Consider the following 12,500-nt stretch of genomic DNA (forward strand, 5'->3'; position numbering starts at 1 on the left):
CCCACTTCTGTGAACTGAATGTGGCCCTCGCTTCTTGATAGGGCTGCTATTTCACTAACTCTAGTCCCTGAGGCTATAGCGAACAGGAAAATAACCTTTTGGGTTAGATCCTTAAGAGAACAATCTCCATTGTTCATAGTTGAAGCATAATGTAGGACCTTGTCTAAGGACCATGAAATGGCCTTCGGAGGAGCTGCAAGCCTAAGTCTAGTGCATGCCTTCGGGATCTTGTTAAAGATTTCGTTCATCAGGTCCACTTGGAAGGCATATAGAAGAGGTCTAGTCAGGGCTGACTTACACGTAGTTATCGTGTTGGCAGCCAGACCTTGTTCATGAAGGTGGATAAAGGAGGACAGAAAAAAAGTCTATTGAGATTTCTTTCGGTCCTTTTGCTTTAACGAAAGCAACCCACTTTTTCCAAGACAATTCATATTGTCTTCTGGTTGACTTGGACTTGTATTCTTCTAAGAAGTCTATGCTGCCTTTTGAGATCCCAAATCTTTTCTTAACCGCTAAGGCAAATAAATCATGAGATGAAGGTTTTGGGTTCTCTGTGATGAAGCGAAGACAATCGACTTCTGAACCCATTGAGATAGTGCTGGGTTCGGTAGAGGGACCAGCCTCAGCTTCAGTTACATCACTAAAGGGAACCAGTTGCTCTTGGGCCACTTGGGAGCCGTTAGAGCTGCCGTTCCCTGGAAGGAACTCAGCTTGTTGAGGACCTTCAGCAGGAGATTGGTTGGAGGGAACAGGTAAATCCGGGTCCATTCGTTCCAACCGAGGGACATGGCGTCCATTGCCTCCGCCAGAGGGTCCTCGTATGGGGCTACATATCGAGGTAGTTTCTTGTTGTCACTCGTCACGAAGAGATCGATCTGCAGTTCCGTGACTTGTTCCAAGATGGAGGAGAATGAATTTGCATCTACGGACCATTCTGACTATTGGCTTGAGCCTGGATAGAGCGTCCACTGTCACATTGCGGAACCCTTGTAAGTGAACTGCTGATAAGTGCCATCTCTTCTTTTTCACTAGATGAAAGATGGCTAATATCACATGGTTGATATGGGGCGATCTCGAGCCTTTTCGGTTCAGACATCTCACTATCACTTCGCCGTCCAAGATCAGCCTGATGTGGACTGATCTGTGAGGGGAGAGATTTTCCAACGTCAAGAGGACTGCCATGGCCTCCAAAATATTGATGTGAAAGGCCTTGAACAGAGATGACCTCTGCCATCGGTGACCATCCGTGTGGATGGTCACCGATGGCAGAGGTGGTTGCAAGGGCACGGTCCTCGTTAGGCTCTTGGCCTTCGACCACGGCTTGAGAAGTGATCGTAGTAAGGCCGGTATCGGTCTTTTTAGATCTCTTCGAGCGTTTGATGCGTATCTTCTCCAGACTCCTGACGCATCTTTCAGCTGTGCTCTTAGCACTGGGTCTGTTACTGCTGCGAACTGGAGAGAGCCCAGTACTCTTTCCTGTTGGCGTCTTGAGATCCTGTCAGATTTCAGTAGTCTCTTGACAGACCCTGCGATCTCCCTCCTCTTCCCTGAGGGAATGAAGAGGCGGTGTGACCTCAAGTTCCATTGGATTTCCAGCCATTGAAACTCTTGAGCTGGAGAGTGTCGAGACTTCTTGAAGTTGATCTTGCATCCCAGATGTTCCAGGAACTGGATCACTTTCTTGGATGCTTGCAGACAAGCCGTTTCGGATGCTGCCCACACCAGCCAGTCATCCAGGTACACTGCTACCTGAACACCTTCTAGGCGTAGTTGTTGCACGACTGCGTCTGCAAGTTTCGTGAAGATCCTTGGGGCTATGTTTAGTCTGAAGGGTATGGCTCTGAAGACATACTTTTTCTTCTGTAACTTGAATCCTAGGTAGGAGGAGAGGGGGCGACTGACTAGAAGGTGCCGATAGGCATCTGACAGGTCTATCTAGACTGTGAATGCCCTTTTGGGTAACAGGGTCCTTATGTGTTAAAGGGTTAATATCCTGAACTTGCTGTTTTCTCTGAACTTGTTGAGTGGCGACAAGTCCAGAATGACTGAGTTTGTCTGAGTCCTTCTTGGGAACACAAAACAGCCTTCCATGGAATTTGATGGACTGCTTTCCTCATAACCTGTTTGCTCAAGAGCTCTAAGGTATATTCTTCTAATGAGGGGGGGGGGAGTGTTGGAAGAATTGAAGAAATGATGGCGGAGACTCGTTCCATTTCCATCCTAGTCCATTCTTGATTAGGCCGTGGGCCCAAGGATCTAAGGTCCAACGATCCTGAAAATGTTGGAGCATCTCCTTGCTACGATTGTTCGGAGGGTTTACCTCCTCGACCGCGTCCTCCCCTACCTCTTGTGGGATGTCTAGAGGAGCCCCGTCTGGATCCTTTACCTTTCGGCCGAAAGGTAGTGGTTTGTCTCTCAAACCCAGGGTTGAATGCTGGTGACTGGAAAACCAGCTGTTGAGGCAACACTTGGAAGGTGGTCTGTGGTTGGGCCACCACTTGGGGCACCGCGGTCATGGTGACTGTGGGATGTTGTTGAGCAGGCCGAGGGGGAAGTCTATGCTTCTCCGTCTTCCTTTTAGGTTGGACACCCACATCCGGGGAAGACTTCCTCTTTGACGAGATGCCCCACTTATGGAGAAGGCTCCTATTCTCCATAGTGGCTGTCTCAACTACCTCTTTGACTACTTCGTTCGGGAAGAGGTCTTTACCCCAGATGTTAGAAGATATCAGCTTCCTGGGTTCATGTTTCACTGTTGCAGCAGCAAACACAATCTCTCTACAGGCTCTCCTAGCCTTTATGAAAGCATACAGGTCCTTTACTAGGGTGGCCGTATGCATTTTGGCCAGAACCATGAGCATGTCAGGGGTACTTCTTTGGCCTGCTCACATCTCTATGCAGTTTTGTAGGGATAAGGATGCAGTAAGTCTCTCCTTCGTCTCTTGTTCCCTGCACAAGAGAAAGTCAGAAAGTTTAGGGAGATTCTCGCTAAACTGTCGTCCAGCAATGTCTGCGTCCAGTTTCCCTACTGAGAAGGTTAGGTGGACTTCCTTCCATTCCTTCTCTTCCATGGGCAAGGCTAACGACAGAGGCCTGCACTCCTCTAGTGCAGGGCATGGTTTGCCTGCCTCCACTACCTTGGCAACAGTTTTAAATGCCTTCGACGTAAATGGGAAGGCTATTGAAGCAGGAGCAAGAAAGATAGGGTGTTTCTTGCTCAAGGCGGACACTTTCGAGTTTGAATAGCCCGTCTTTTTCAGGCTACTCGACAAGAGAGCCTGTGCCTTATCGTGGTCAAAAACCATGACCTCCTTCGGTTCTGTCTCCTCTTTTGGCGTTGGTTCATGCTTCAGTCGAATGAAGCAATCAGGGTAAGCGTTAAAGCTTGGCCAAAACTGGATGTCGTCTAAGGGAACGGCTCCCATTTTCTCCGAGATGTAGAGTTTGCCGTTAGTAATTGGCATAAACTCCGCATACCTCCAGGGATTGGTTTTGGAGCAGGCTGGGAGGTCTTGGACTCTGGGTCGCTTGTATGACCATTGGGAGGCGGTAAATCTTGAGTCTCTTGAGTCTCGCTTCCCTTGCTTCGCCTTGCTTGCGAATGTTCTCCATTAAGACCGTAAGATGGGCCAGTGTCTGGCTCATGTTGTCCTATGGAGGGGTAGAAGCTGAAGATGTCGAGGGTAACAGCTCCAGTGCTGGCACAGACAGAAGGGACTCAGACTCCACATCATCTTCTTCCGGAGGTAGAGTAGACTCCTCCTCGGGATCATCCTTGAGTAGATTCTTTTCATTGTCTGTGGACACTTCAGACATCCTTTCCTCCTGGTGGATGTCCATGCCTTGCAACGCCTCACTAACATCAGTCTCGATGACGCAGGGAGGTCCGGGTCGTGCTTGGGGCACGACAACTTCACTACCCGCTTTCGGGAACAGCATTGTTAGGTATATATGGTCCCAGAGAGTTCTTCTGGAACCCTCGTACCCACTTGTGCAGCTTTTCTCGTGCCGCATCCCTTGACTCCGTTGACTTGGGGTTGTCGAAATCTACGGTCACCAAGGTCTGGCAGACGTTGCAGTCCTTGGGGTCCTAGTACCGCAGGGTTTCGGTAGTGATGGTGCAGGGGGTATGAGACCTGCACGCTTTGTGACTGTGGAAGTTCCTACTCCTATGGTTGCAGAAGAATACATCGCATTTCATCTGGGGTTCCTCCTGTAAAGAAAGGAAAATTAAATGAGTATGCGGTTGTTTATCTCTCATGATAAACAGATTAGGCAAATATTTTAACCATTATAGCTTAGGATAGTAAACTAGAAGGAAAATAGGAGACACATATTTGTGTCTCCTTTCCAGCCAATTGCTGTGACCTCCCACCAATATTAAGGTTATAGAGTTTCCTTTATCAGGGCAAACTCAAAAGAGAAGGGTTCTAACCTCTAGGGATAGAATAAGTGTATACTACCACTGACCCTTCTTAAATTATTTAATATTGTGGGGTAAGTTAACCGATTTCTAATCAGAGTATTGAAGGAATTCTTTTCTTTCAATATAGGATTGGTCTCAGCAATAGACTGTGCAAGGATACACAAGGTATGTTGGAAAATAACTACTGTATAATATATACTATAGTTTTCTGTCTGCAGTATATACTATACTGCAAATATACTGGCTACTGTATAATCATATACTGTAGTTCAGCTGGCATCTTTCCGGCTAGGCTAGCACCTGGCGGCACAGTCCGGCCGGCATGTCGCCGGCTGGGTAGTACCTGACGGCACTGGTCCAGCCGGCATGCCGCCGACTAAGTAAGTACCTGACGGCACCTGTCCAGCCGACATGCTGCTGGCTGGGTTAGTACCTGGCGGCACTAGCTGACAGAGAGAGAGAAAGCATGGAGTGAAGGGCTGCCTTATTAAAATGTATGTTTACAATAAATAAGGGTGTAAGTATATAACCTTACTGCCTTCCTCCAGAATGAGGGTTCAAATGGAAGGAGAGAATGCCTCATTCAAGCTTCCATCCAGCCACAAGATCCGTTGCCAGTCATTGCCAGTTTCAGGAATGTGGATGGCAGTCCAAGAGAGGACTGAAGAACACTCGGCAGCAGAGGGGACTCCCACCGGCAGCTGTCCCAGCCGGCACAACCTTTCCCGGAGCCTTGTGTCCATAAGGGGAAGACTGGGTGACTATACAGCTACTTATGTAGGAGCCTGACCGGCACCACAATCTACCTGGCAAGCAGTGAGATTGCAGGACGACGGCCACAGGATTGGGATAGCTAAGCCATCGCTAAAGGACAGAGAGGGGCAGGGAAAAGGGTCCTGTATCAAGTGTAGAAGAAGGCAGCAGGATTGCCGCCACTTCCACACAAGGGTGAAACTTTGCTTCAGTATCGGCGCCATCCTAGGCGGCAGAAGAATAACTATTCTTCAGCCTAGGGTCTGCCGAAACAGGACTAGTCATCTAGACCGCAGGGAAGAAGGTGGCGGCATCATACTAACAGTTCAAGTGCGGCCTATGGAGGCTTGGCCTCCTATGCCGATAGCTCTAAGCAGGCAGGGGAGTGACTACTCGCCCTGCCGTTCGGCCGCCAGCAGAAAGACTGAATACTCTGAGGTTCTGTCGAAAACCCAAGCCGGTATACTCGCCGGCAAGGGTGGGACACAGAAAACACTAGCCTAGTCAAGCCTGAGTGAACTACTCTATGGCAAGACTAAGATAGGGTTGTCGCCTATGGCGGCACTCAGAGGGAAGGAGGGATTACCCTTAAATCTCCACAGGAGATGAGTATCGAATAATATAATTAATTCGAGGAGATATGCTATCTCCTGTTGAATTGATAAAACAATACACAAGGGTAACCGGGGATACTGTATGAAAGTATACTAAAGCGCATAGGCTAGGTAGCCTAGCAAAGGGCGAGATCTCTGTTACCTAAATCACCTAAACTCTAACGTATACGATCGACATAAGGAAGAGGAAGTTTGTATGCATAATATATCTTTACTAGTATAATTGTGCCTAAATAGCTTTCATAATTTATTAATGCTATTACCACCGGGAATGTTGTTCTGCTAACTAAATAACACATGCATAACGAACGACAGCGCCCATGGCGCCTCCGGTGACCAGCCAAGCTCCAAAACACATTAAATTAAACTAATTTCACTGTGAAGCAGGAGCTAAAACTTATACACTGTAAAGAATAAATACTCAACTCTCCAGAGGCAGAAGCAGTTGGAGATTGCATATTAAATCCTCTCAATAACGATCAAAAACGTTAGATAACAGGGAAAACCACCGTGCGCAATCCCTACTGAAATAGGAATAAGCGCCATCTTGGAGCCATGTAATAGTATGGGAGGAAGGGTAACCTTGATAACGGCTCCCCTTTAGTTTAGCCACTTTCCCTCTCGAAGCGATAACGCTATTCGGGTGAAGATTGCTATGTGTCGTATCAAGATATACGTCTCCTGATTTTATACGTCTCCTGATTTTATGTGATATCCTTAAGAGAAATTTTAAGGATATTTGTGCCAGGAGTTAGAATTCTGGAGATCTAAAGGTCAATTCTCTGGGAATATCACTGTAGCCAAATATCCCTTAGAAAGCTACCAATAGGAACCATCAGGACGACATGGCTTGAGCCCAAAAGTGTGTATATATATACATATATATATATATATATATATATATATATATATATATATATATATATATATATATATATGTGTGTGTATATATAATGTGTATATATATATATATATATATATATATATATATATATATACATATATACATATATATATACATATATATATATATATATATACATATATATATATATATATATATATACATATATATATATATATATATATATATATATACATATATATACACATATATATATATATATATATATATATAGAGAGAGAGAGAGAGAGAGAGAGAGAGAGAGAGAGAGAGAGAGAGAGAGAGAGATTTCAGCAGAGAGACTTAATCCAATTTTTTCCCAAGTAAAAATTTCTCTTGAGGAGGCATTTCCTTGACTCCAGCTGTGATACTGCTAAACTTTTTCCGTTATTTACTGCTGATATACTAAAATATGGAAACCTTGGAAGGTCGAATATTATCAGAGGTTGTGTTCCTGTTTATGAACTTTTATATCTGAAACTATGACCTGGAAAATCCTTCAAATTTCAAAAATCAGGAGCTGACTTTCGTCGTCATCTGTCTCTCACTGCATAGATACTTATAAAGCTAAGACCTACTGTACATAACCTTGCGATTTTTTGGTAAATTATTATAAATTTGTTACGCTGTGAGTATTTTGTGAATCTTCTAAAATATTGTATTGTATTGTAAAAACGAATGTTGAATTTTAATTTATAGTTATTGATATTGTTTGCTGGCAATTATTTTCTTTCGTTATTCCTGTTTTGCCCTTTTTTCTAATTCGCTTATTAAGGGAATAAGACAAAGTAGATTTTATATAAATCTACCTTGTGTAATAGCTGCTCGTAACACAATTGGAGTCTATCGGGGATCTGAATTATTTGATTTGACATACAAAGATTGCTCATAAATTAAACTTTTGTCAGTTGTACAAAAATATCCAGCATACATGCCAGAGTTTAGCATATCCGAGTTTTTAACAAATTTTGTGAGGATCTACAAATTTAAAACTTAAATGATATCAAGAAATCTCCTTTCGTGAATTTGTACAAACATCTTGACCTTAATGTTAAAAATTCAATGAGGAAAGAGAATATTAAACATGTAATGCTTTCAACATTTGGTTCAAGATTTAGTGTTACCTCGGGATGTGTTAGATACGATTGATAGGGAATCAGTGGGTTCTGATTTACCAGCTGTAGAACTTAAAAGACTTAGTTCAAGAGAAAAAGAGTTTGAGGTAGAAGCTGAGCGTGAGAGAAGGGAGGCAGAGTTTAATCATGAACAATTACAGGCTAAGGCAAGAGAAAAAGAGTTGGAAGCTTTGGCACGAGTAAAAATATAAAACTGAGCAAAGAAATAAAGATAGGGAACTCAGATAAAGCTTTATGAGATTAATGTTCAAAAAGAATTAAGAGCCTGAAAAAATGAACACACTAATTCTAAAGATGCAGATAAATCTACAGAAAGATATTTTAACAAAAAAAAAAGTAGTGCCTCCTTTTAATGAAAGGGATTTTAGTTGATATTTTGTCTATTTTGAGAGAAAAACTTATGTGTTATCAGGAGTTTTTTTTTTTTTTTTTTGTGGTAGGACACAAAAACTATATGCTTCCATTCCTGAGGATAGAGTTGAGGAGTATGAATCATCGAAAAAATCTATTTTGCGTGCACATGAACCAATCCCCAAAGCTTATAGAAGGAAGTTAAGATTTGGACAATACAAGATAAGCAGATATATGTAGAATTTAGTAAGGTACAATTAGATTAGTTTGATAAATGGTGTAAGGCAGTAGAGTGTAAAGATGATTTCAAGAGATTAAGGGAAGTTACCTTGAGTAGTTTAAAAATCATGTTAGTAAGAATTTCAAGGTTTATTTAAATTAAAGAAATTTATCTACCCTGCATGAAACAGCTGTATGAGCTGATTATTATGTACTGGTTCAAAAGCATTCGAGATCTTGTGATAAAAGTTTAATAGGTCCAAAGACTAAAGGGACACAGATAAGAACACTAGTAAAAATGTTGAAGATCAAAGGTCAAGTTCTGATTCTCATGTCAACGATATAACGTGAGACAAGTACTATGTGTGCCCCTCCCTCTTGCTTGACTTAGATAAAAATTAAGATTGGAATCACCAGTTAAGTCAGATTTGAGACTCGAGATAAATTGTTATTGTACATTCTCTCCGAATGTGTCTGTAAATTACAAGCGATTCATTGTTATTTACAACTTATGAGCATTTGACAGAATACTATGCCAGTAATTTGAAAGTCAATTAGAAACTTGTGGTTAAAGTAACAATATAATTTTAAAGAGACTCATTCATCCACTTTGAAGATGATTTCTACTCGTGTTATGTGAAAATTATCTAAGACAATAAATCCTCTTTACAATGTATAAGTCTTATATTTGCCCCATGTCTCATCATTTATTATTCAATTGCCACAAAATCAGTGACAAATTTGGTAGTAGCGGTGGGATATAGACGACTGGGCTAATTTTCACTGTTAGGGCCCTTGGGCATAATTATAGCATTCCTGTTTTCCCAACTAGGGTGGTAGCTTAGATGATGATAATGATAATAATAATGATAATAATAATGATAATAATAATGATAATAATAATGATAATAATAAATAATAATAATAATAAATAATAAAAATAAAAATGAAAATAATAAATAATAATAAATAAATAAATGAATAAATAAATAATAATAATAATAATAATAATAATAATAATAATAATAATAATAATAATAATAATAATAATAATAATAATAATAATAATAATAATAATAATAATAATAAGACTGAAAACTGTTAGATTGTCGTTCACTTTGGAAACTTTGGCATTGCATCAACTGGAGTCAGTCATCTTTTTGTAAGTGCCTATCCATACTATAAAAAGATTCCAGAATCGGTCATCACAAATCAAACAAATAACATTAACCTATACGATGGACTTTGCACAGTGGACAACACCCTTCTGAATCTGATCGTCAAAAGAATAATCCAGGAAGATCGACCAGCATATGACCATCCTAGGTCAAGACGTCAAGAATGTAAAAAAAAAGAATGGCTCAGATATCAATTAAATGGTAATAATCTTTTCGCAAACCCACCATACCCATTTTTAGATTAACACAAAACTAACTTTTGCAGATTGCCTCTGAATTTTCTCTTTCATTTTCTACCCGTGTGACTTGGTTGAAATATTCATTCGATTTACTCTTTCTTATATGGGCATTTTTATGGAAAATATTAGACTGATACGCTACAATTAGAACAAATACAGGAACAAATTATATATCTATATATAGTCAGACACTTTTTATTTATTACACACAATATATATATATATATATATATATATATATATATATATATATATATATATATATATACATATATACATATATACATATATACATATATACATATATACATATATACATATATACATATATACATATATACATATATACATATATATATATATATATATATATATATATATATATATATATATATATATATATATATATATGCAGAAGAACCACAGGGAAAATGAAAATACGAAATATACGCTTAAGTCCTGATTAGTTTCGTGATACTTCTTCAGAAGAAGTGTCACGAAACTAGCCAGGACTTAAGCGTATATTTCGTATTTTCATTTTCCCTGTGGTTCTGCATCTGAGCATAACATTTTCCTGTGATTTTTACTCCTATATATATATATATATATATATATATATATATATATATATATATATATATATATATATATTTATATATATATATATATATTTATATATATATATATATATATTTATATATATATATATATATATATATATATATATATATATATATATATATATATATATATATATATATATATATACACACATAGTATGTACTATATGTATGAGTGTTTACGCTAGTTTCATCACTTAATGTTTTGGGACAATGAAAGTCATGGTATGAACATAATATACACCTTAATTGAAATTCAGAAACTAAACAAAGCTAGGAGAATTTATTCATAGCCTTTTTGAACAGATTTAAATTTAAATAACCCACTGATAATAAAATTGTTTCATCATATATATTGATAAAGTTTCATAAACATACAAACACACACATACACACATTTCTTACGACACAAATATGCTTACCTCGAGGGCCTCCAAATCGTTGTATGGGACGAGAGAGAATCCGGGCATAAAAGGACCATAGTTGTCATACGCCGTTGGGTCGGTGGAACTGGAAACTGCCGCAAGAGTTCGTCCCCAGAAGTTGTTGTTGGCAAAAATGATCTTGGCCTCATTTTTGGGTATTCCCTTAACCATGTAACCCCACTTTCGAGCTAATTTGCAGGCCGTTTCTCCACCCTCGACACCTAAAGGAAACAAAGGAGCATTCTTGATCATGACTAATAAAATTGTGAATACCAAGAGCTAATGATTTAAAGACCTTCCAAGAATTGAGATTAGCATCTAAATGTATACAGCATTGCTGTTAGACAGGTTTTCGAGACTGATTTCATTCTTATCTACCATTATTTATGAAGGTCCTTATAGGTATCGACATCTAACTAGCAGTCAGCCAAGCAATGAAAATACCTCGAGTCCGCTCTTTTCATCCTTCAACAAATTTCAGTGTTAATATGTTTTTATATTTCATCACAGCTCCCTTTATTTTACTACAATACAAAATGGTATTAAAAGTTTGAGACGACTTACTTAGGGAAGCAGCTTCTCGTAAATTTTTTCATCGCTTATTTTCATTTAAAGGTTTTTTTTGTCCATCTAAATGATATTAGAAACAATATTAAGAAAAAGCTGTTGTCTGGACAATACCTATATGTTGTTAAAATTTCAATCAATATAAAAATTGTTTGGGCAGCAAAATAAAGAAAAGATTCCTCACTATGCCAGACCCTCAATTATCAATAGATATTTTCATACAATATAAAATGCTTTAGACAGCTACTATTGTGTAATTAATCATCAGAGATTATTCAACGAATGCATTTCTCTCCACATAGGAATATTTTTATTTTTTTTTAACATTTAAAATTCCTCTGGCATACTTACCCAACGGCAAAAACAAGAATGTTGCGTGAGACGAACGTTGAAAAATGACTGTAATCTGCATAAGTAATCTACTTTCTTTAAAAAGTCTTAGAAAAGACAATTTTGTTCAACAAAGATTGGAAAGCTTCATCTCTAAATTACAAAATTACGCAATTAAATAGTAATCTGACCTTAATGTCACCTGGAAATTTGATATAGCGAAAATAAATAAAGATGTGTACAGTACTCGGATAAGAAAAGTAGTCTCTTATTAACTGCAAAATAAATAAGTTACTACAAGATTATACATAAAGCTCTTAACTATACAAGGTTATTAACATTAAACAGTGCTGCGTTAACCTATGGCAAGGCGCCAAGGCTTCAAGCTTCCTTGGGCCTCTAACCCTTGACATTCCCAATGCCGGCCGTGCGCCAACCCGTCCCCCGAACCCAGGAAATTTCCCCCTCTCCTTTCGTATAATTACATTAATATTGGAAATAAAACAAGTAATTCAGAGTTTTAAGATTTAGCACTAAAAAGGAAAAAAAAAGTTTCATAGGCCCTGTTTTTGGTGGGCCCCTGAGCTCCAGCGTAGTTAGACTAGGATAATGCGGTAGGCTACTAACATTAAAGCCTGTCATCAGTATCAAAGCGCTAAATATTACTTCCAAGAACATATGTGTTCGCTCAACCACACTATAGTCTCTTTGGCCATGAGATAATTTTTAATTAGAAAA

The 12,500-nt window shown here is 39.1% G+C and overlaps 1 protein-coding gene across 2 annotated transcripts in view; it reads right to left on the bottom strand.

Annotated features, from left to right (window-relative positions):
- The window catches only part of Oat (Ornithine aminotransferase precursor), a 30,552-nt gene that overhangs the window by 8,994 nt on the left and 9,058 nt on the right, over positions 1–12,500 (bottom strand). For both annotated transcript variants that reach the window (XM_068388303.1, XM_068388302.1), the window contains exon 4: positions 10,863–11,086. In XM_068388303.1, coding sequence (XP_068244404.1) covers positions 10,863–11,086 — 224 coding nt within the window. The remainder of the gene's footprint in view (positions 1–10,862; positions 11,087–12,500) is intronic.

Source organism: Palaemon carinicauda, chromosome 15 (genome assembly GCF_036898095.1).
Source record: "Palaemon carinicauda isolate YSFRI2023 chromosome 15, ASM3689809v2, whole genome shotgun sequence".
NCBI classification, from domain to species: domain Eukaryota; kingdom Metazoa; phylum Arthropoda; class Malacostraca; order Decapoda; family Palaemonidae; genus Palaemon; species Palaemon carinicauda.